We start from the raw sequence: 21,338 nt of genomic DNA, 5'->3' as shown, positions 1-21,338 counted from the left end.
TAGATATATCCTCCTCTGCCCTCCCACCTCACACCCCTAGGTGCTTTTTACCCCTTCTTATGCTTCACCAAACGAGTAACTCTGCTTTACTCCTACCTCAGAATACCTTCTCTCAACTCCAAGCCCATCAACAGGCCTGGACACTTACACCACCAAACCACCTGCTAGTCAGCTGCCACTATTCGCTGTAGACCAGCTGCACTGCGAGAAGAGTCGACTGAAACCGCCCAGTCTCAGATTTCCTCGAGGGAGATCGCGAACTTCACGTCACCGCCAACCATGTCTCTGGCCGGCCAGACTATGCCCGTAAGGGAGTCGGTACATTCCAGCCGAGAGGACCGTGTTACCTCCACCATTACAGACAAGAAGGATCAGCAGTCACAAAGGACCTCTTATAGAGACTCGCTTCCCAACGCACCACGACCATCCGTCCAAAACGACGACGCCCCGAACGAGAACGAAAACGCAAAGATGTACGGCGACTACTACGGAGAGATGACGGGCCCTTCCCCCAAGAAGGCCCAACCCACCCAAACAGCACCAGCACTACCAGCCAAGAGCTCTCTGAGAGCTTCGAGACTCCTCGACGGCATGGCCCTCAAGATCATCACAAACCAATCCACACAAGCAGCACCCCAAGAAGTCTACCTCTCTTCCGAAGAAGAGGCTTCCTCCTCCGCCGACGAGTTTTCAGACTACGATTACGAGTCCGAGAGCGCAGAGTCCGCCGACTCCCCCGTCCGCAGGAAGAGCCAAGAAGACACTGCCCGCGTCGTGTCTGTCGTCTTTGCCGGAAAGCCCTCCATCATCGACCTCCCCTCTACCAGAAGATCCGCCTCGCCCGAGTCCATGGAGTCCAGCAGGCCACCGAGTCGCTTGGTTATCTCATCAACGGCACCCTCGTCGCGTAGGATGTCTACCTCCTCCACCAGCGGCGCCTCTTTCTCTCCCGTCTTCCACCCACCCAGATCTAGCAGCATGATGATCACCAGCAGCATGCTACCCAAGGAGAAGCCTTCCTTCCTCAGCGTCGACCCCTACGCCAGCAAGCCTCTCGATGAGCGGGCCGAGGAGCAACAAGTAGAGGCTGAGAGGCCCGAGAGACCCAAGACTCCCACTTCTCAACTATTCAAGAGGACTCTCAGCATTGTCCGCAAGCGCAGCCGTCCTCAGCTTAGAGACCTCGCTGCCAACAACTCCTCCCGCGATCGCCTGTCTTCACCATCACTGGGACACCTCCCCTTGTCGGCGCACGCCGACATCAGGGAAGAGCCCGAGCAAAAGGCACCTTGGTCCGCAGTCAGCTACAACGATATCATGCGTGCGGCCAAGAAGAACGCGCAAAACCAGCCCCCGACCCCATCCACCCCCGTCGCTCAGGTACAATCGCCTAGCTCACCGGCGGCCAACACCCGGAGCCGGATCCTCAGCGGCTTCACCAACCGCAGAAAGAGCATCAAGATTGGCTAGTCGCCGCTCACCCACCAAAGAAAAAACACCAAACACAAAAGACACGTCCGACACTCAACGGCAGGGCACTTTGCTTGCATCACTTTTTTTTGCATTCGGGTTGGGACCATTTGCTTTGCATGCACGGCGCACGAACGGGGACCGAAACTGGATCACGGCGTTTCATATTGACCCTCGGGTTACGGACTGGGCTCGGTCAACACTCCTTTCTTCAATTGGCGCAGGGCTATCTTCTATTTTTTCAATAACGACGGAACGAATTTCTTTGCGTGTACAAACGGGGTCGAAGTAATGTGTAAAGCAACAGTGTGGTGGGGAGAAGAGGGACCAAAAGCCGCAAGACATACAACAAAACCGTATGGTGGGGGTCACTGGCAATGTACCAAAAAGGGACGAGAATAGGCACGCCTGAGAGCGATGGCCTTACAACCGGGCAGCCGAATCGGCCACACCCCTCCGCGAGGCTTCGGGGGTGGCGCGGGCTAGTAGACAAACCAATCAATGATACCAACAACAATGTCCTATTTGTTCAACTATTTCGTGTAACATGAGCCTGCTCTCGTGATATGATTGTTTGCACCATTTGTATGGGATTGTAGATATTATCCGTACGGAGTCAGTGTTGGGGAATAGCAAACGGCGAACGGTATCCCCATGCAGCCCGGCTGTGTCGCAGCTCGGTCCCCCGCGGTGGCTTCTGACGAACCGGCTCCCCAAGCTTTCGGTTTCGGCCTCTTTTTTTCTCTCTTTTTTTTTTGGGGGGGGGGGGGGGGGGGGGGGGATCCAATAGCGGTTTGCGATTGGTGCCGCAACTTTTTTGACACAGATCGCAGTCGCTGGCTTGGTCTGAGCTTTTTATTTTATTTTTTGGGAACGGCCGGTGTTGTCACTGCTGTCACTGTTGTCACTATTGTGTGCGTATGTGTCCATGTGTAAGGTAAGGTATGTGAGCGGTATGGGTAAAAATGCGTGTGGGATGCGGCCCAGGGTACTCCGGACGACCCGATGACAACTTTGGCAACAATATTATTGACGCCGACGGCGAAAACTTCACAAACGATGACGACCGCAAGGAGAAAGAGGCAGACGTCTTTCGCTACGACGCTGTACGGAGTATGGGAACTATGGGTAGCTTCCCAAGGTGCTTCATCGACTCAAGACCCCTCGTGATCTATTCTAGCGCCGACAAAGTCTGAGACAACTCGTGGTCCCTGCGTTGAAAGTTTCTTTTTCTGTTTTCTAAGCCGGAGGAGGGGATTCTGTCTACCTACGCACACTACGTAAGGTGGTGAGCCTCTCTCTCTCTCTCTCTTGCCCCCTTGCCTTGCGCAGGCAATATTGTCAACGCCTAGTCCTATATGTGCGTTATGTATGTCTAACACGCGCGCCAAATACACTACAAACCCCGCACCTCGACTGCGCGCTTGTGTGGTGCGGCAGATAGATGGCATCGTGGGTTGCGGCTGGAAGTGTATGTCAATGGGATAAGGTAGGGGGTTAGGTAAGTATAGGTCCGTCGGTTACGTAGGAGTTGGTAGTTCCCCCTCTGACAGCTACGATGACGGTGGCGAAGGGAAGTCTGTGCTGAAGTGGTGGTGGTGGTGGTGGTGGTGATGATGCAAGGCATCGATTGGGGGAGTAAGGTTCCCGACTAGGATGTGAATTCTAAAATAGCCACATTTTCGTGAGGCTGTTTTTCAAGAGGTTAAAAGAGGTACGAAGTACCTAGGTTCTTCGCCTCTTCCGCAGAAAGTGGGGGCATCTTATACCAGTAACCAGACCATACCCCGGTCCCGTCTCTTCAAAGTTCATCGTCAGGTCCGTCCCACGGGGCGGAATTTGTAGAAAATCCCCCACTTTCAGAGGGAAAGACTTGGCAGTTCATGGTATGTGGGAGGAAGAAGAGGTTTGATTTCTTTGCTATTGCCTGCGACCTATCCGTAGTTGTCCAATCACTACTCCGTCCGTACTGACGATCGAATCTGTTTAATGGCAAGCAGGGTGCGGTGTGGCTGAAGGCGGTGGTACGTCAAAAGCAACGTGGAGTCCATGCAGCAACGTTGTGGTTTTATTTTTATTTTTCTCTTCTTGTTCCCGTCTGCATGGCGTTTTATTCTCTCGCTTGCTTCTGTTTTGGGGGGGGGGGGCTGCTGCGGACGAGAAGGACGAAAGAGGAAGTACGACCCCGGTATCGCGACGCAGGCAGGCTCTCCTTGAGTAGGACGGAAAAAAGAATTATTGTAAAGAAACACGTTGTCGTTGTCGTCGACCGCCTCAACGATCCACTTGCCTGCACAGTATCCGTACCTACAGCAGAATGCTTGTCAGGAAAAGATAGAGACTCGGACGGGAGAAAAGAGGACGGGAAGGGAAAAAAGAAAGAAAAAAAAATGGACCCCACTATCCCCACGGTCAGCCGTCCATCGCCCACCGCCATTATCCGCGCCAGGCGCCTGTCGCATTCTCCGCTTTGCTGCAGTGTGCAGTGTGCAGTTGCTGCCGTTGCAGTTCTTGCAGATGCGGCCCCCCTGGTCCTGTGTGGTCGCAGAACGTATCGATTTGGGATCATTGGATCATTGGATGATTTTATTTTTTTGGTCCTTCTTGGCTGTGGTTTTTCTCCCACTGTGAGGAAGTGTCATTTGACGACATTGCCTATCTTGTCTCTGTCTCTGGCCATGACGCATGCTTCTTTGAAACGTTGGATATAGTGTCATGGTCGGAGGATTAAGACTTTTGCAACATCATATTCCACGGTGATATTGGACCCCCCCCCAATTGCCATCGAGTACACTTTTCCAGAAATGGTGGCTTGTGGTCGGGATGGTTCGTGGTAAGGCAGATATCAGGTCGCACGTGGGGTCCGGCCGCTGAAGGAAATCCTGCTTTTTGCTTCGCGCACGGTGATTGGTCCGTTGATCTTGGGTCTGAGGCATTGGGTACGGATGCCTTCAGGAGAGACTCATTCTTCAGGAGAAAAGATGACGAAGAAAAGGGTTCATCATACTTGTGGTTTGGCGAGATTTCTCGTCATCTCCCGGGAATTTCGAGGTTGCGTTGTTGCGACCGAGACAGGTTTGCACTGTCGCAGTACTACAAGTAGGGCAGGGAGCACGTTTCGGCAATCGTTCTTCTGTCTACCTTGGTTGCTAAATGGTCACACGTCTCGCTGGACCGTCCATTCGGGTCTCTGGTTCGTCTTCTAGCGCCGCTTGTCATAGACGTCTTGGACCACGAGACCGGGTGATAGTACAGGTTGGGTATACCGTATGACAGTCTCCCCCCGATCCCCGATTCCCGGCGCGAGGCGTGCAAGTGTGCGTGTGTAAGCGTGGTACGTGTAAAGTAACCTCGAGTGTAACCCAGACGGCGTCGGCGGCGATGGCGGCGGAGAATGGGGAACGACGGGGACAGGGACCAGCTCACAACTTCTCAGTCTTTTTTTCTTTTCGCTTGTTCTCATCCGTTCCAATGGAACCTCCAAACGCCGGGTGCGTGGGCGATGGAGCACCGTACGCGACGATTGAAGAAGTATGCGCTGTTGAGCGCAACATGGCAGGGTCTTGCATGCTTTCCAACCCATCGAGACTTGACGGGACGTTCCCACTCTATCGGAGCTTACCTAATGACACAAGGAATGCTTGTTACCTAAGCCGAAGAGCTGAAGAGCTGAAGACGTAAGTTGGTATCCCTCAGCTACAATCATCCCGGTACACTTGTATGCATATAACACGCCGGTGCTAAAGCTATAGTACCTTTTCTGACGGAAACCCGCAATGAGAGACGCGTCGGAGCCTGGCCTGGGAGGGGCGGGCTGGAGCGGTGCGCGACGGCCGGCCGAGTTCTAGGCTTCCCGGCGCTTTGCGGGCTTGCGGGCCACACGCCCGTCGAAGCCATGTGGGTTGAACTCCGGGAACATCGTGGCAAAAAAAGATGAAACCTCAAGAACCTTGGTGCCTTGGTGAACTTGGGACTCTGCGGCTGAGCTGTCTATCCACAAACCACTTTACACATTCCTGCACTGTCTTTTGGTTCTTTCCTTCATACCAGGTTCCGCGTTCGTAAAAGCCTTTACACGTGTAAAATCCGGGCCCCGAAATAGTGTTTATAAACAGTAGTCTATTCCAAACAGACGGCGCTTAGTTTTAGCATTGTAAGTGCCTGGGATTACCTAAGGTCAGTTGGTAACTCAGTTATGGGGGTATATACCAAATACGAACCCTTGTTTGAAGTTGAGCAGAACAACTCAGAACCAAATCAGATACTTGGTAGCTGCGCACTATACACGAAGCTGCCGGTTCGGCTTCGGCGCCGGGAGTGACGTGAGGCTTAGGTTGCAATTTGCACTCACACCCCATCCCGGAGTCTTTTTTGCCCGTTCGGTGCTGTTTGTTCATGGGGTGTGTAAATTTTGTAGGGCCGTTGTGCGACTCCAAACGTCATTGGACGTCAGCATTCTGGTTTTTTTTTTTTCTTTCCCTCTTTTCGGAAAGGACAACCACTGCCCTGTGATGTCTTGCAGATCCCGTTGCGAACGAAAAAGAATTGATAACGTTGGAACAGGAACCGAGAAATCTGACCATGCCGAATGGGTTGCAAACGGCTTTTTTTATTTTCTTTTTCCCACAGCCGGAACACCGACCACCGGCCCGGACGCGACTACCTACCGTACCACCGTACCTACCCCCTACTCACCCTGATCGTTGATGGTGCACAGTCGCACACACACACACAACCCCCTCCGCCAATCTGGCAATCTTGGAGTTCGCATGCACGTTTGTGCGACGGTGGCTTTCTCTAGCGCGGCTTTCTTGGTTGGACATCGAGTTGCGAGCAAACTACCGCTAAAGTAGCGAATCCGGGGATTTACCTGCTTACATTTCAGATTGTGCTTCTAGGATGATGGTTGAGTTTTGTTGAGCACTGTGAAGGACTACCAAGGACGATCCCAGCTGTGAAGGATAGGCTCCGGATTCCAAGGAAATTCGGTTGCTGTCTCTCTATCCGTATCATTTAATCAACCGCAGAGCGCTCCGGCCACCACGGGGTTTGGCTTTCCTTGGTATGTATCACCAAGATAGATCGAGACCACCAGTGATTAACAATGACTAGATTAATCGTGGCTTTTTCCGTTTGCGTTCATTATGCGAGCGGGACGAAGCGTGGGGCGGCGAACAACGTTGGGCGATTTTGATGATGCCATCACCCATGGAAGGAAGGGGGTGTGCGTGTGTGTGTGTGTGTGTGTGTGTGTGTGTGTGTGTGTGTGTGTGTGTGTGATAACCAGGTAAAGTGACTGAACGTTTTGATAGGCGACGCCGAACCAAAGTCACGCGGGTTTTAAGCTTTTGACATGTATCTCAAACATTTGGCGATCTTTCTTTACGCAGTAGAAGATTTGTAATCTGCAGATACGACGCTGCGCGTGTTCCTCGTTGGATTACATAAATAGTCGGACTAAACGCACTTAGACCCCTCCCTCCCCCTCTTGATTCACGACTCAAGCTTCGGCTTCGCACATTTGGGCAGACAAAGACTCCAACCTGCCGAGGCTCGCGATAATATAGATAGATATATAGACATTCAGAGATGCTTTCCATCTTGCTATTTCCGGCGCTTCCTGTACAAAAAGTCAAATTGAGGGCAAATTTAGCTAGGTCGCAGGAAAAATCACCTATTCCTGAATCCTAGCTCCCACCCGGGACCGACCCCACATCCTATCTATGCAATCAATCTGGAAGCAGCAAGAATTCGAAATCACCAAACACGGTTCCCGTTCAAGCTAAGCTAATCAGATTATCAGCCTTCAGTGCTGGGGTCGTCCCGGGAGGACAAGCACCGCGAGAAACACGCGTCCTTCGATCACGCGATTCCCAAAGAGGGAAGCGGGGCCAAAGAGTTTCGCACAGAATTAACCACCCACCGCAAAGCTACCTACCTACCCACCTACCTACACTGGACCTCAAAAAAGTCACGGGCCGTTTCGCCGCAATTTCTCGTCATGGTGAATTAGGCTAGAAGCCTGCTAGACTTCGAGCTAGTCGGCGATAGATATATTGTGCAAACGTAGCGGCGTAACCAGAAAAGAGCCTCACAAAGTAATGGAAGCCTCGGAACGAAGGCACTACCTCGCCGTCTTCAAATTGCAAAAGGCGTCTTGGCGTCGTGCGAGGTAGATTCCGATCCGCGGGCGGAGCTGGGGGGGGGGGGGGGGGGGGGGGGAGCGGGGGGAGGGTTCGTTTGCCTCTCTCGATCCAAGCTTCAAGCACGCCTCTCTCTTTGTCGAGTCTCACTCTGAATTTCTCAACACCAGTGGGAGGAGCTGTGAAATGAGGTTCCATTCGGGAACCCTGGGGATGGCAGATACTCATCGTTCATGATCCTAGCCTTATTGTGGGCTCCGTTGATCCCGTCCTCCGTGCCATTGCCACCCATCTTTCCCCCTTCACCGCCGCCTCCCCCCCCCGCGATTCTTTAACATTGTGATGTTCATGAGTCCGAGTGTGATGGCGTACTTTGCCGTGCGACGCAAGGCAAGGCGAGGGAAGCACCCCCTCCCTCCTTTAAAGAAGACCCTGACTTTGTCATATCATCGTCGTCGGGATGTCGCGGCTGTTGATCTCTCTCTGTGCAGGGCAAAGCAAAGCAAGGTATACTTGCCTCGCGCTTTGACCGAGCGGAACTGCTAACTAGACCCTCTTCTTCATCATGGGGAATTTTCGCGGTGATCTGTCTTGTTCGTTGTCGCGTTTGCTATGTGGCTCTAGTGTACGGTCGTACGAATATCCGTCCTTAGTCAGAGTTCAGAGTCGAAGAGGACCCAGGAAGATGCCAAACCCGAGTCAAGAAGCAGACACGGACCGTCGTGCTGGGATGGCAAGTCAGCGTTCGTTTCGTTTGGCATCCCGTCATCTCAGCACTGGGCAACCCAGAGTCAGTGAGCCTTGCCTGCGGGTGTTGTGCATCTCTAGCGGCGATTTGTATGTATGTGCGCGCGTGTGTGTACGGATACGTGCCCCTTGCGTCTTTGTCTGTGTGTTAATGTGAGGGTGAGAGTTTTACATCTCTGGGGAAGAGAGAGAGAGAGAGAGAGAGAGAGAGGACGCTCGAATATTAGTTCTTGGTGAGGCTCCAGCCAACGGGCTTACACCGATTGCCTTGAACCTCTGACTCTCTGTCCAGCAAATCAAGAAACGGGGCCCAACATGAGCGGTCTGCACTGCAATTCTGCAGAGCTTTCCTCGAGCTTGGATGTAAACGTCAACGGATCACATTCCTTCCCGACGCGTTTCCCATTTGCGTTTCTTCCCGTCCCATAGTTCCGTTACAGTCTATTCGTAGGTATCCGTACAGAACACACACCCTCCCATGTCGTTGTTCATTGCCTCCAAAAAAGACAAAAACCAGCTTCCCCTTGTCGCTGCCCCCAATCTCCTCGCCATTTCTTTTTTCCATCAGCCGTCAAAACGTCGTTACCGCAGATACATGAGTCCCCTATCCTTGCGCCCGTGTGGGGAGGACAAGAACAAGAGCGACAAGGAAGAATAGAGAGAGCTATGAGAGGAGCCCCACACAGTGAAGAAGGCTAAGAAGACCTCGGGCGGACGAACCCAGGCACGACAGGGGTTGAACCATGAGATTGTCCATACAGTGCCTCTCGCTTCGTGTCGCTCACCGACTTGCAGATCTACGATTTCCTCCGTCTTCCGGTCGTGAGAAGCTCTGAGAGTGGCTGAAGGTGAAGAGGCAACGGGTGGCAGGTGCTTGGCGGTGTGCTCCCTGGTGTGTCTGCTCATTTCGCTTTGCTCTCTGAACAGAGCTAGGTTGGACTGGGGTTCTGGCGTCGCAGGTTGAGCAGTCCACATGGGGGAGGGCACTGGAGGAATTATACCTGCATTGCATTGTGGGGTCCAAGACATCCAAAATCAGGTCAGCCGCCTAGGATGGACCCCTGGATCTATGTATGTATTCTCTTCTCGTTCGTCTCTTGTTCTTCCCGCGCCCCCACCTCCAAATTCTGATGGTTGGTGGCCCCCGCAACACGAACATTGGCCGGGTTGACCGTGGGCGGGAATGAAGATGGGGATGGTGGCCATGGATATAGCAAGAAACTGATCAGTCATCCAGCAGACGCCGGACGTCGGACGACGAACCACTTGGCACTGCAGACGCGGGAGAGTGGCACACGCAGATTGACAGGTTTCGAATCGCCAACCTATATCCGTAATCGTTCCTTTTGACAGAGTCGTACTCCGTATACAATATAGAGAGCAGCGTCGCAACCGTACTTGGCCGAGCCTGTACCTGCAGAACGCGCCATGCACGCTGCACCCGCCCTCCACTCATTTAGAACTCCCAGTCTTTTTGTCCCTCCCCATCTCGGGAACACCCCCAGTCGACATCTGTTTCATCTTCATCTTTTCGTCGTTCGACTCTATCTATCACGATGCTCAAAAGAGTAACTCGACTTTGGTCGGACCTGTTCAACGATGATGGAGAAGCCGAGCAGCGAGCTCCATCGAGCTCCATCCCCATCTGCACGACATTGCAGGAACAAGGAAACTTTTTTTTATTTTAAATTTTTTTTTTAATACCCCCGTCCACGGCCGAACAATGACACGACTTTTCTTAGGTTGATGTCCACACTGTCTGCTGTCGTGTTCATTGTTTCGTTTGATTTGATTTTGGGTTTCCTCGAGCTCCATCACACGAACTCGGCCGAGGTCCCTTCATCCTCCAAGGGTCGTTGTACAGTTCTTCGTGGAGAAAAGATGTCAGAATGTGCCGTATGTAATGGAGTCGCGAGGGGGGACAAAGCGACATAATCCCATCAGAATCGAAAGATGCGAGATAACATCAGCCAATGTCGACGTCTGCCTCACATAGACTCGCCCACCGGGGGGAGCCACCAATCATTTCCCAACGAGCAGGGCATTTCGGCTTTTCCCTCTCGCTAGTTCCCTTACCTCGCATCACATCTCATTGCCGTCCTGTCTTTAGTCGTCGTCGTCGTTATCATCTCAGCCTTGCATTGCATCGCATCCATGATCCGCACATCCACCGACGACTGTGACAATGACAAGGATTGTCCAGTACCAGTGCCAGTGCCAGTGCCAGGACAGAATGTACCTTACAGCGCCATGTCATTGGCAGATCAGGTCGTGAGAAGGAAAAGCCTCCCCCCCAAAGCCCTTGAGCCTCCAAGTCTTGGCTCCCTTTGGCCCCCTTTGGCCCCCTTCCAGCGCGTCGGCCTCTGTATCCCCATCCGGACCTGCATCTCCTTCAACTCCCCTGCAAACGGTTAGAAAAGTCGCCCACGCCTCCACAACCCAAAAGAAGGCAGACATGCAAATGGGGGGGGGGGAAGAAAAGAAATAAGGGGATGGATGCAAAGTCACGCATACATGGACAAAAAAGGGGTGTGCATTCGGTGCAACAGTAGCGAGCCCAACAGCCGCGTTTCTCCCACCCGTTCCCCAGACCTACCTGCTTCAGCTTCCCTGAAGGAAACTTAATGCGTGCCCGTTAAGATCGTCTTCAGGTTCTCTCGCCTCCCCAACGTAGAGTCGCACCGGCCAACAGGATAGGTCAGTTTGCACCTCTTCCCTCCTCGTGCTCCTCCACCCCTCCGGCTCGTTCACTTTGCACCTATCAGCGTCCGCACCGACTATCTTCCCCCCTCCGCACCCCGTACCGGCCAACCGCCGGACCAAGCAGAATTAGTGGATCCCCCGTCCCCGTCCCCGATCTCTCGTCTTCTCCTTTCGGTGCCCCTTTTCCCACCTCACACTTACCTTGGGCCCTTGAGATATCGTTTGCCAACGGTCACGCATCAGCACACCCGCTCTACAGATCCAACGATCCCTTAGCTCCATTGCGACCGCCAGCCAACAAGGTCCTCATGAAGCCATGGGAAAGGAGGGTACTTGCCCTCAAGTGCGTGTACTGTGCCTTAGCATGCTCATCTGTACACTACTACGGGAGGCTAGAGGCTCGCTAGCCTCACGCCCGTCGCCAGTTTGCGACGCTGGCGCCCACTGGAAAGCGTGGTCACGAAGAGAGAGCCACCAGCCGCCGCCAAAAGAATTGTGCGACGCAAGCGTCCAGAGCTCCCCAGCTCAGCACCACGACGCCCCCAGGTTGGTCCAGAGGTTTAAACAGCCAAACAGCTTACAGCTTTTCCCACCGTCCATGCTTTTTTTTTTTCTTCTTTTTCTTTTTCTTTCTTGCTGCGAGCCCGTTGCTCCTATCCGGCAGCTCGGAAAGCTCTAAACTGCTGGTTGCGGGGGCACACAACCAAAATCTCCAAGCCACCCAGTCTTTAGTCTCCCAGCCAGCCTCTCTCTCTCTCTCTCTCTCTCTCTCTCTCTCTCTCTCTCTCTCTCTCTCTCTCTCTCCCAATAGAAAAAAGGTGTCGGTAGCTCTTCTAGCTGAAAGCCTTCTATTTTCCTTCCACGCGTTCGAATCCGTCGTCGCGACTCAGTTGGGTCGTCGGGCCAGAACCCTGTATTAGTAGCGAATTCTCTCCCGCCTCTTGTTCAACCTTTGAATGAGGCATACCTTGCACCACATGTCGTGGCTGTGGACATGGCTGGGAGCAGGTGACGAGGAACCCTCGTGCCCATGATCCTTTGATGCTCGTGCGAGACATGGCAGTTTGCTACCTACAACTTCCCAACTTCTCGTAGAGAGAGCAACGCCTGACTCGAAACGGGGACTTCAATTCTCTCCAGTCACTCATTCCTGCACAGGCGTTGGACGGATGTACGGGCGGAGATTTGAACCAGAGAGCACACACGCCGTGGAGATGAGGAACGATTGTGTAGTAGCGAACCGGTCTCTGATTATCCAGAGGCCGTCCCCGTCACCAGCCCACGCCTCCGGGTCCGAGCCCAGTATAAGTCCGGGCTTTCTCTCTCTCTCTCTCTCCTTTCGTATCTTCCACGCCCCCCTCTTTTGCGGCCGAGCACTACTTCAGTCCACCGCTAACCACCGTGTTTAATCAAAAGTTGGGATGGCACCTCTCAAGGCTGCCAGATTGCCATGCCCACAAGGCGGCTTGTTAGCGCGCGCAAAGACGCCGCGCCACGAGAGAGAGAGAGAGAGAGAGAGGCGGGCTGCTGCCCATCGTGGCGCAACGTGGATGAGAAAGGGAGCTGTCTAGACTCTAAGTAACGAGCCCCCCCCTGGTTGGCTGTCGTCCGAGCAAACGAAGAGATGAGTGAGATGGCTTACGGCTGGCTGGAATTTCCTGGAAAGGATGATAATCGGATCCGGGGGATCAGTCAGGTAGCGGGCGCCGAACCGACGGACGGATGCGAGTGATCTCTTCGGGCGCCCGCGGAGATGGGGGAGATCGGAAAGCGAGTTTCGCGAACATCTTCGTGGCTCTTTTTTGCTAAATGTGGCTTCTCGTCTGAGAGCGAAGGGGTGGGTTGGGGAAGCTATGAGCCTCATAGTGAAGAAACATCGCATCGCATCGCGATGGCCTCATCTCATCGTAGGTAAGGAAAAGGCGTTCTCGCCCCCGACAAGGGCTACTCGTGGCTCTTCGATGGGATATGATCGCTCCGGCCCATGCACTTGGGCCCTTGCAAAGAGGCTCTTTTCTCAAACCCCGATGTCGCCCATCATTTCAGCCTCATGACGATTCCAACTTTGGATATTGCCCGCTGTGAGGCTCGCTGGAGGGTAGCATGCCCGTTCTCTTCCTTCTCTGTATGGCAGAACCGCCATGGCGTCAGACTTGCAGCACAGATATCTTCAAAAAACAAATTCAAAAAAAAAAAAGTCCAGACCTTGAGCATGTCTGACATGTCGAGACTTTCAGGCCGACCAGGCATCTTCCCGCCGGGACCCATTGCCCGCTCCCACAACGCCCGCGATACCGCCCAGACCGTGAGAACCTCGGACGCACTCACACACACACACACAAACGTACACACACACGGTCAGAGGGGGCAATATCCTGTCATTGTGAGCTTTCACCAATTAGCCTGTCTAGCCCAGCCGGGAGATGAACAGCGCAATGATCACGTCCCGCTCACGGCCGCTCTTGTCATGCAATCACCAGCACTGACGCCTTTCAACTCACGCGCTGGCATTTCGACGGATGCCCGGCGGGGTCCGAGTTGCCCCCTCTCTCCCAATTATCTGCTATCGGGAAGAAGCAATGACCTCCGGCTATGTCAACTTTGGCTGTGTTGTCATTTGCGGGCTCTCGGACTGGTGAGGGTTTGCACTGACGCTTTACCGAGTTGCGTGGTTTCCCCCCCACCTCCTCTAGGCTCTGTCTCTCCTTCTCTTGTATGGCTGGTAGTTGTGAGAGCATATTGTGACTTGCGGTAAGTAATTTGATGTGCTAGGTAGCTAGAGAGAGCACGGTGTAAAGGCCAAGCTCTAAGGAAGTGGGCGTGCGACTTGACTCTTTCCTGTGGGAATTCGTCCGGCGAGGCCCAGCATATGGTCTCGTCACCCATTTGCGTTGTCCGAGCTGCTCAATTTCCGGCCTCCCGAAGGTGCTTAGTTGTCACGAGGGGTGTATAAAACTTCAAGCGGGCCGTCGCATTGGCGATAAAAGCCCACCCGGAACCCGGACCTCCCGGACAACGGAACTTAGATTACGATGCCGGTTGCCGTCGCCGCTTTTCTCCGCGCTCGGAGTGTCTTCCTACATTTGTTTCGTTCAACTGAAGATAAAGACCTGACACATCATGAACCGAACCATGGTCTAGCTTCTGAGCGGCATAGAACTTGGCATATGAGGCCTATCGACCTACTCTGTAGGGGACGTGCTGGTAGGCGGCACGCCACCTACGATCGAGGCTTGGCCTTCCGCTTCGACGGCTCTACTCTTTCTCTTCCAAGCAACGTCTATATGTTCACCATCGATCAAGTTGACTACACTCGACCTTAGACCAGCCTACACAGCACAACTCGCGAACAACGTCCTCGAACTTCTTGCTACACTCACAGGCAGAATCAGAGACATCGTCATCAACTGTAGAACCTTGCCATAGACGAAACTAAGCGGCAGTTACCGCGCGCTTGCTGCGATTTCCCATCAGGCTCGAGTAAAATTACATTGGTTTTTCTTCGTATGACTTCCCGCGCACACAGTACCTTAGAACTGATGCCCTCCCGATCGCCGAGGAGTAATACATCCTGACGAAGGGATATAGCATCATCTACCTGTTTTCCAACACAAGTCTTTCCAGCATGAGATATCAAATCCTCTAAACGTCCGACTTCCTCCCATGCCGTGAAATGACCAGTACCTTCCTTGACATTTGATGTACTGACCCTCAACCCACCCTACAATCAGACACTCGTCGTTATAGAAGTTGAAGCGGCAAACTCGTAGTCAATGGTCAATCCAAACCCACGCGCAACCTCCAGCGCCGTCTTGCCTGCCTCGCTGCCGCCTGCCTTGGTGCTAAGCGAGCCGTTATAGACCTCCGCCGCGGCGGTCAACAGGCTCTTGTCCTGCAACCCCCCATCAACGCCTTTTGCAGCAGCCTTGAGAATGAAGCCGACCACAGAAGGCAAATTGGCCTCCTTCGTCAAAGAAGCATGTGTGCATAGCTCCCGCAGCAAAGGATCGCAGTGTTCTTTTACCGCTCGGAGGAATCTCCAGCAGCCGCGATGCATCAACAGCCACGGGAAGGCCATCTCGAGAGACTCGGCGTGCAGAGCTAAAACTAGCGACAGGGTAAGGTCCTCGGGGGCGAGACTGCCACCGGCCATGTTCTTATCTGTCCCCGCTGAAGAGGTAGAGACCGGCCATAACAGGGGAGTAGATCATGATGCGATGAGACTGCATTGCCGCAGGCATAGGCAAGCCCATCTCCGTGTACGCCTTAGCCTTTCCCTCATATACCGGATCTCTATCCATTCTTCTCATTCTTGCGCAAAGAATTTGCATCCGGTAGTCGTTTGAAGTAGGCCAAGTCTTGAGTTCCAAGCTGTTGTGGAACTCCAGGTGAGTTTCTAGAGACTTCCTCGTGATCGTAAGCTCATTCATCATGGCCACAAAGCTTTGTAGCGACACGGCACGCATCGTGTGATGAATGTCAAGAAAGACTTGTCCAGCGAAGATGAGCGAAAAGGAGACGGTCTTTGAGTTCTTTTCGAAAAGTCTCATTTCGCGCAGGAACTCATCCTCGACTGGGTACTCAGGAACCATTCGAATCACGGTAATGAGCTCCAGGAAAAAGTCCATCAGAAGAATCCTGTCTTCGGCCCTCCTCTCTCCACCCCCGTCTTGGAGGCAAGGTTGCTGGAAGGGTCGTAAGTGCCGAGTATCTTTTCATTGACCAGTGGAAGCCTTTTGGGATGAAGGGCGTGAACGAAGCTGCTCATGACATGTGAGGCGATGAGGTAGCATTGGTCGGCGATGTCGTATGTGTCGTAGTTGGAGTTGTTCATGTCCATTTGGAGGCGGACCTGTTCTGGATCGAATCCCCTCGAAATGCACTGCGCCAGGTAGAAGTTGTTCAGAAAGCCGAAGACGCCCCCTTCTTGCGCGTCTAATAAAGGCGCCACCTCTTCGATCAATCCACAAGCAATAGACGTGGCTGCAGTGGTAGCTACGGCAGCAGAAGCGAGATCCAGAGTGCCATCACAATGGTTTACCCAGATACTCTTGATTTGAGCCCTGATTTTCTGTAGGTCGTTTGCCAGAGCCGAAAAGGCAAACATGGCATCCCCCGGTGAACTTTGGGGCTCGGATTCGTAAGAGACGGGGTCTTCGTCGCGTGGTTTCGGTCTCTCATGTGACGCGTTGCGGAATGCTTCGATGAACGCTTCAGACGGCTCGCCAACAGACAAAGCAGCGAACCTGTTGCCAAGATCTTTGGCCGGGTCGTTGGGCGCATCGTCGATGGCGTTTGTACCGGCATCTGCTGCGGTGTCTTCTGCTTTTGAAGGTGCCATATTCGGTCGTAACGCCTCTCTAACCGCCATCAGAACACCAACGAAGTATCCATGCTGTTCGTCGGACTGAGAATCTGGCTGAGCTCCGCCATCGCTCAAATGACCAGCGAACGCAGACCGGAGGCGGATAACGCGATCGATCGTGGTAGAGAAGACATCAGGCACGGAAACGGCTGGATCTTGGCGACCGGCAATGAAGGTCGCTAGTGGAAGGAAGTCCTTGATGGCGATGATGTGTTTCGCCTCGGTCGTTGTTTCCGCATTCGATCCCTTCTTTCCTCTGTCGGCAGCGCGAGCCTTGGCTCTCTCCTTGCCCTTCAAACGCCCGCCTTTAGAAGGCTGCTCGGACGTCTTTCCAGACCCGGGAACTGAGTTGGACAGTAGATCAGCAGGGTAGCCGCAGGCATTGGCAGTCGAGGCGAGCCATCGGGCGACTGAATCGGTATCTTGCTTGTAATACCTGTAAATGCCTATCAATTGAAGCGGCAGCATCGTGAGAACTTCAAGTGCTTCAAGGGGCGGGATGAATGGATTCGATTAGCAGTGGTGTGGTATTTTTGATTGTAGAAAACTAAATGAATTGTTGATTGTAGGTTGTGATAAGTAGTCGTCTGAAGTAGTCAAAGTCTGCGGTGTGTTCGGTTCCTTGCATATTCCTATCAAACAGACCTTGTGGCTAGAAAAGTAATGTGCAGTATTCAGAGGCACTGTGCGCCTCAATATTTCAAAGGCCGTGGGGGCTTTTCGTTTGTTGACCTGAGGCATCCTTGTAGCGTACCAAAGATGAGGCAAGTAGATACGAGATGATGGAGTAGCCTCTCTTTACCAGGTGAGTGTAAGATCGTGAGATAGATCCAACCTCATCGAGCTCGCTGTCCCCAGTTCCACACGAAATTGAAGCCAACTCGACACCCCTTTTCTTCCACATCACGCTTCAATTCTGTCTCAATGCGACTGACATCCTCCATCGTTTGGACCGTCTCCTCCCCACCGTCTTCAACTATGGACGCCAACGAAGGTCTTATCAGACGCATGATGCCCGTGGTAGCTTCTTCTCGAACGGGATCATCTGCAGCCCACGAGTTGAAAATCTTTTGCTCGCAAGTTTGAAACCGAAGCTTCTGAAACTTTTTGAGCAGGCCCATCGGCATTCTAATGGAAGTGTGAGCATTGATTTCTCATGACTGGCGGCGCGAAAAGGGATAAAGCAAGGCAACGACGGTGGGAACTACTCACAATCTGTCCCTCCCTACCTTCGCATCATGCTGCATAGTAACCCACCAGAACTCCTCATACGCCCTGCTCAGCGGATAGAACCTGATGAACAGGTCACTCATATCCTCCCAGAGAAGCCAGCCGCCCGGCACGAGCAACTCGCGCATGTTCGTGACAGCGACGTCCCAGTCGTCCTTCTTCAGCCCCAGCGCGAGTAGTCTTACATGGACGAGGTCGAAAGTGCCCCTGAGCTCTGCCGGAAACGGCTCAAGGACGTCGTGCTCCATGAAATCAAACGACACTTCTGATCTATGCGACTGAGGCAGTTTGAGCCCGTCGAGATCGAAGCCGTAGAGCTCCGAGCCCTGTGGGACGATTTGGGCAAGGGATGTCAGCCAGACGCCGCTTCCCGTTGCTACATCTGCAATTCGAGGCGCCCAGTCTCTGTCCTCGTCTTTGAGATGCGAGAGGATGTGCGGAGGGAGGAGGTCGACGGTTAGGGGCAGCCAGACTTTGAAGTGGTTGTCAGCCAGGCGCTCACGCTCGACGTCAATGTCGCCGCGGTTGAGATCGTAGACCGTGTTGGTCCATGAGGCCTCGTTGGATGCTTGTCGTTCTGCCATGTTGGGCGTTCATTCGTTTGTAACAGGCTGGTGATGTTTTCAATAATCGCCGTTCTTCTCAAGGTTGAGTTCTGCAATATGTTCCTACGTGACAGATTAGTAACCCCGTGGTCTCCGAACACCTCTGCTCTCTTCGTGAGTGCTTCATGCAATTGGGTTTGGCAATATATTGGGGTTAAGCTCTTGATAGGCGGGTGTGGCGGGTAAAAGTCGAGCACCCCAGGTTGTGGCGGGAGGCAATGGGCTCCTGGGGCTCCGGCCTCCATCTACCCCTCACTCACAGATGACAACTCAAATCTCCAAGAACTGAACACTCGCTGTGTAGTGAGCCCCTCCTTCAGACATCTTGATTCGGACGGGACAGAGAATGATGCGGGGAAGAGGTTCCGGAGTCACTTACCCCCTTATGAACACCCAGGACGGACTCGAGATACGGTAGCTATGAAATTGAAAAGTGTGACATCTTCCGCATGAACAAGGTCTATCTAACAAAAGCGCGCTCCGACGAAAGAATTCCATTCCCTTACATCACTCAGTCTCGTAGGATGATTCTGTCAACTCCACAAACTTAACAAGCCACTGCCCCGCGTCGTCCGAGCTGCAGACCACAACTATGTCACCTCCGTCGGCATGCTCCTCTCCAGATATCATCCTCTGCTCGTCTCTCTCACATGTCTGTAAGAAAGGGAGACTCGAATTCTCACCACATTGGGGATCAAGAAGCTCACTGGCCGCGAAGTTGTAGTTTGGCATGAAGACGACATTGCTTTGAAAGTCCGTAGCAAAATTACTGGACTTCCTATGACTGTCAGACCCACTGGAACGAAAATTAGTCTTTGAAAGACGCTTGATTAAGGCAAGAGGTTTGGTCAGGCTGTCCCTCAATGTTGGTGATTCGCATGCGTCGGGGATGCCCATCGCCCCAAAGGTTTGCGGACCCATTGGCCGGGCGTCAGAGGGGGGAGGAGGAGGAGGAGGCGATCGAGCTGAAGAAGGAGAGGAGGCAGAAGCACTGGGGGGCCGATCACATACCTCACCTTGAGCAGACTGAACGGTAGTAGCGTACTGGTTCGGTGGCGTTGCAGGTGTACATTGGATACTCGGCACCCTGATTTTGGCACCGGCCTGGCCTTGCGCTCCTCCACCCGGTGGATCGGATTCGAGCCGGCTGGATCGTCGACTTGGAAGAAAGACGTGGTCTCCAATATCTCTTGACTGTTCAATCGGTCTCTCGTATCCGGATGGTGGCCTGTCTCCTTTCGCAATGTTCAAGGGGGCGGGCTGGTCTGAGTTAGCCCATGACGAGCTCTCCCAGCTTTCAGGGGCCACATTTACCTTCAGAGATGCTCGAGTGGCAGAATCCAAGCTCGTCGATCTGGTTGAAGCAGACCTAGGCTCCGGCTCGATATCTTGGTATGGGTCTGGGCGCCCGCGATCTACCCGTGAACGACCTCGCTCACCGACAGCCTCAGTGCCGTCTTCGGAACGACCAACCCGAGCAGGCCTCGGACGATTCGATGCTCCTCTCCTTAGCTGACCGGACTGATTGAACCGCGAACTAGTCAAGCTTGAGCTGCGATGTCTTCCGGACGACGTTCCAGGGAGCGAGTTCTGGAGGCTGGAACTGCGCTCAGGGGGTTCGGGCGGTCTCCCTGTCATAGTCCTGGGTCCCTTCGGCTGCTGTCTTTGCTGAACAAGACCTGGGACCGTGACCGGAGCGGGCAGATTCCCGGGGACGTTTGGCCGTCTTGGCCATATATTCTCCTGCAAATGGGCCATATCGTGAGCCTGCTGTATTTGCTGCTGCTGCTGCTGCTGCTGCTGTAGTTTTTTTTGCCTCCATTGATCTTCGTGTTGTTGTTCTAGCTTACTGTATTCCTCCTGTGGCACTTCATATGATCCAGGGGCCGATTCGGGATAAGGCGGCTTTTCGACGTATGGTTTGTGGTTCGTCAGTCTTCGATGGGACTCGTGATTTCTCTGCTTCTCCTGCTCTGGTTGTACCGGCGCTTCGGCTTCTGCTTGATGAGCTTGCCGCTGATCCCTGTGGTGCTGTTGCTCGCGCTGTTGTTCTCGCTGTTGCTGCTCACGATGTTGCTGCTCACGGTGTTGTTGTTCTCGCTGCTGTTGTTTTCGCTGCTGTTGTTCGCGCATACGGACTCGATTCTCACGCTCTTGTTGCTCACGCTGATCTGGTAGCACAATTACCTCGTCTTCTCGTCGTGAACGGTGCTGCTGTTCTTGCTGCGGTGGCAGAACCTCCCTGTGAGACTGATCCTGGAGCTGTGAGTGAGTACGAAGTTGCGGAGGGAACCCATTCGGCTGCTGATACTCTCGGTATTGATTATTCTGGGGCCGATAAACCTGTTGATGCTGCTGCTGAAGAACCGCCGGAGGCACCGCAATCCCGACAGCCTCCTGCGGAACCTGCGCAACGGAGGGAACAGCCATCGTCGTGGCCCCTACCCCAGTTGCAATCCCCATCAGAGGCAGAGGCGGAGGCGTGATCGCCTTCGCGCCTCGGCAGTACATGACTAGGTGTCCTAATAGCCAGAGCCCCGAGAAGCCAAAGACGATGCTGGCAAGGGCGACGGCGGCATCCTCGGGGACGGCGGCCTTTTCGCCTAGGCTGTATACCAGGACGACGACGGTGAAGATGACGAGGGTGAGGATCATTGCCTTGGGGAGGATCTTTGCGGTGTAGTCGTGGATGACTCTATCCTTCGTCGGCCGAGGCATTTTGAGGGGGGAAGGGGGAACGAGCGAATAAGGTTGCGCTTCTTCTTACTGTTCGAGCTGATGTCTATTCTACTGGTTTTTGGATATTCGAGATGACTGGAGTAGTGCACATTGGCTTCTTGCAGTCCAGTTGAGTTTCAACGGCTTCTCCTAGGATCACTCTCACGATGGGCCGGACTATATCACCATCTGCATGAAAGACGCGAGAAGGCTTTGGTTCATACTCGTAGGCAGACGAACTCGTGATCCTATTCTAGATTTTCCTCCCTATATCTCGTAGTAGTGTGCAGAAAACGTGTCTCATATCTCTCATAAAAAGTGTTTGCTCGACAAGCGCAAACCTTACAACACAAAGAA

General features: G+C 53.4%; 5 protein-coding genes across 5 annotated transcripts; 1 reads left to right on the top strand and 4 right to left on the bottom strand.

Annotated features, from left to right (window-relative positions):
* On the top strand, positions 1-1,551 carry BDP81DRAFT_2330 (uncharacterized protein). The gene has a single exon (XM_060582839.1). The coding sequence runs from the start codon at positions 280-282 to the stop codon at positions 1,468-1,470; it is 1,191 nt and encodes a 396-aa protein (XP_060451360.1). The 5' UTR covers positions 1-279; the 3' UTR covers positions 1,471-1,551.
* Positions 1,552-8,575: 7,024 nt separating this feature from the next.
* On the bottom strand, positions 8,576-9,764 carry BDP81DRAFT_412452 (uncharacterized protein). The gene is made up of 2 exons (XM_060589218.1): positions 9,598-9,764; positions 8,576-9,431 (listed from the first exon to the last, which is right to left on the bottom strand). Exon 2 carries the CDS (start codon positions 9,387-9,389, stop codon positions 8,943-8,945), a length of 447 nt encoding a protein of 148 aa, XP_060451359.1. The 5' UTR covers positions 9,390-9,431; positions 9,598-9,764; the 3' UTR covers positions 8,576-8,942.
* A 5,026-nt stretch (positions 9,765-14,790) lies between these two features.
* BDP81DRAFT_466932 (uncharacterized protein) lies at positions 14,791-15,216 on the bottom strand (the record flags this gene model as incomplete). Its single annotated transcript, XM_060594445.1, has 1 exon — positions 14,791-15,216. The coding sequence occupies one exon, from the start codon at positions 15,214-15,216 to the stop codon at positions 14,791-14,793; it is 426 nt and encodes a 141-aa protein (XP_060451358.1).
* A 429-nt stretch (positions 15,217-15,645) lies between these two features.
* On the bottom strand, positions 15,646-16,896 carry BDP81DRAFT_401426 (uncharacterized protein; the record flags this gene model as incomplete). Its single annotated transcript, XM_060588808.1, has 1 exon — positions 15,646-16,896. One exon carries the CDS (start codon positions 16,894-16,896, stop codon positions 15,691-15,693), a length of 1,206 nt encoding a protein of 401 aa, XP_060451357.1. The 3' UTR covers positions 15,646-15,690.
* Positions 16,897-16,910: 14 nt separating this feature from the next.
* BDP81DRAFT_477181 (methyltransferase domain-containing protein) lies at positions 16,911-18,368 on the bottom strand. Its single transcript, XM_060594810.1, has 2 exons — positions 17,641-18,368; positions 16,911-17,556 (listed from the first exon to the last, which is right to left on the bottom strand). The coding sequence occupies exons 1-2, from the start codon at positions 18,240-18,242 to the stop codon at positions 17,265-17,267; spliced, it is 894 nt and encodes a 297-aa protein (XP_060451356.1). The 5' UTR covers positions 18,243-18,368; the 3' UTR covers positions 16,911-17,264.
* Between the last annotated feature and the right edge of the window lie 2,970 nt (positions 18,369-21,338).

This window comes from Colletotrichum phormii, assembly GCF_030913505.1.
Source record: "Colletotrichum phormii strain CBS 102054 chromosome Unknown BDP81scaffold_1, whole genome shotgun sequence".
NCBI classification, from domain to species: Eukaryota; Fungi; Ascomycota; class Sordariomycetes; order Glomerellales; family Glomerellaceae; genus Colletotrichum; species Colletotrichum phormii.
This window is presented reverse-complemented; position numbering and strand designations above follow the sequence as displayed.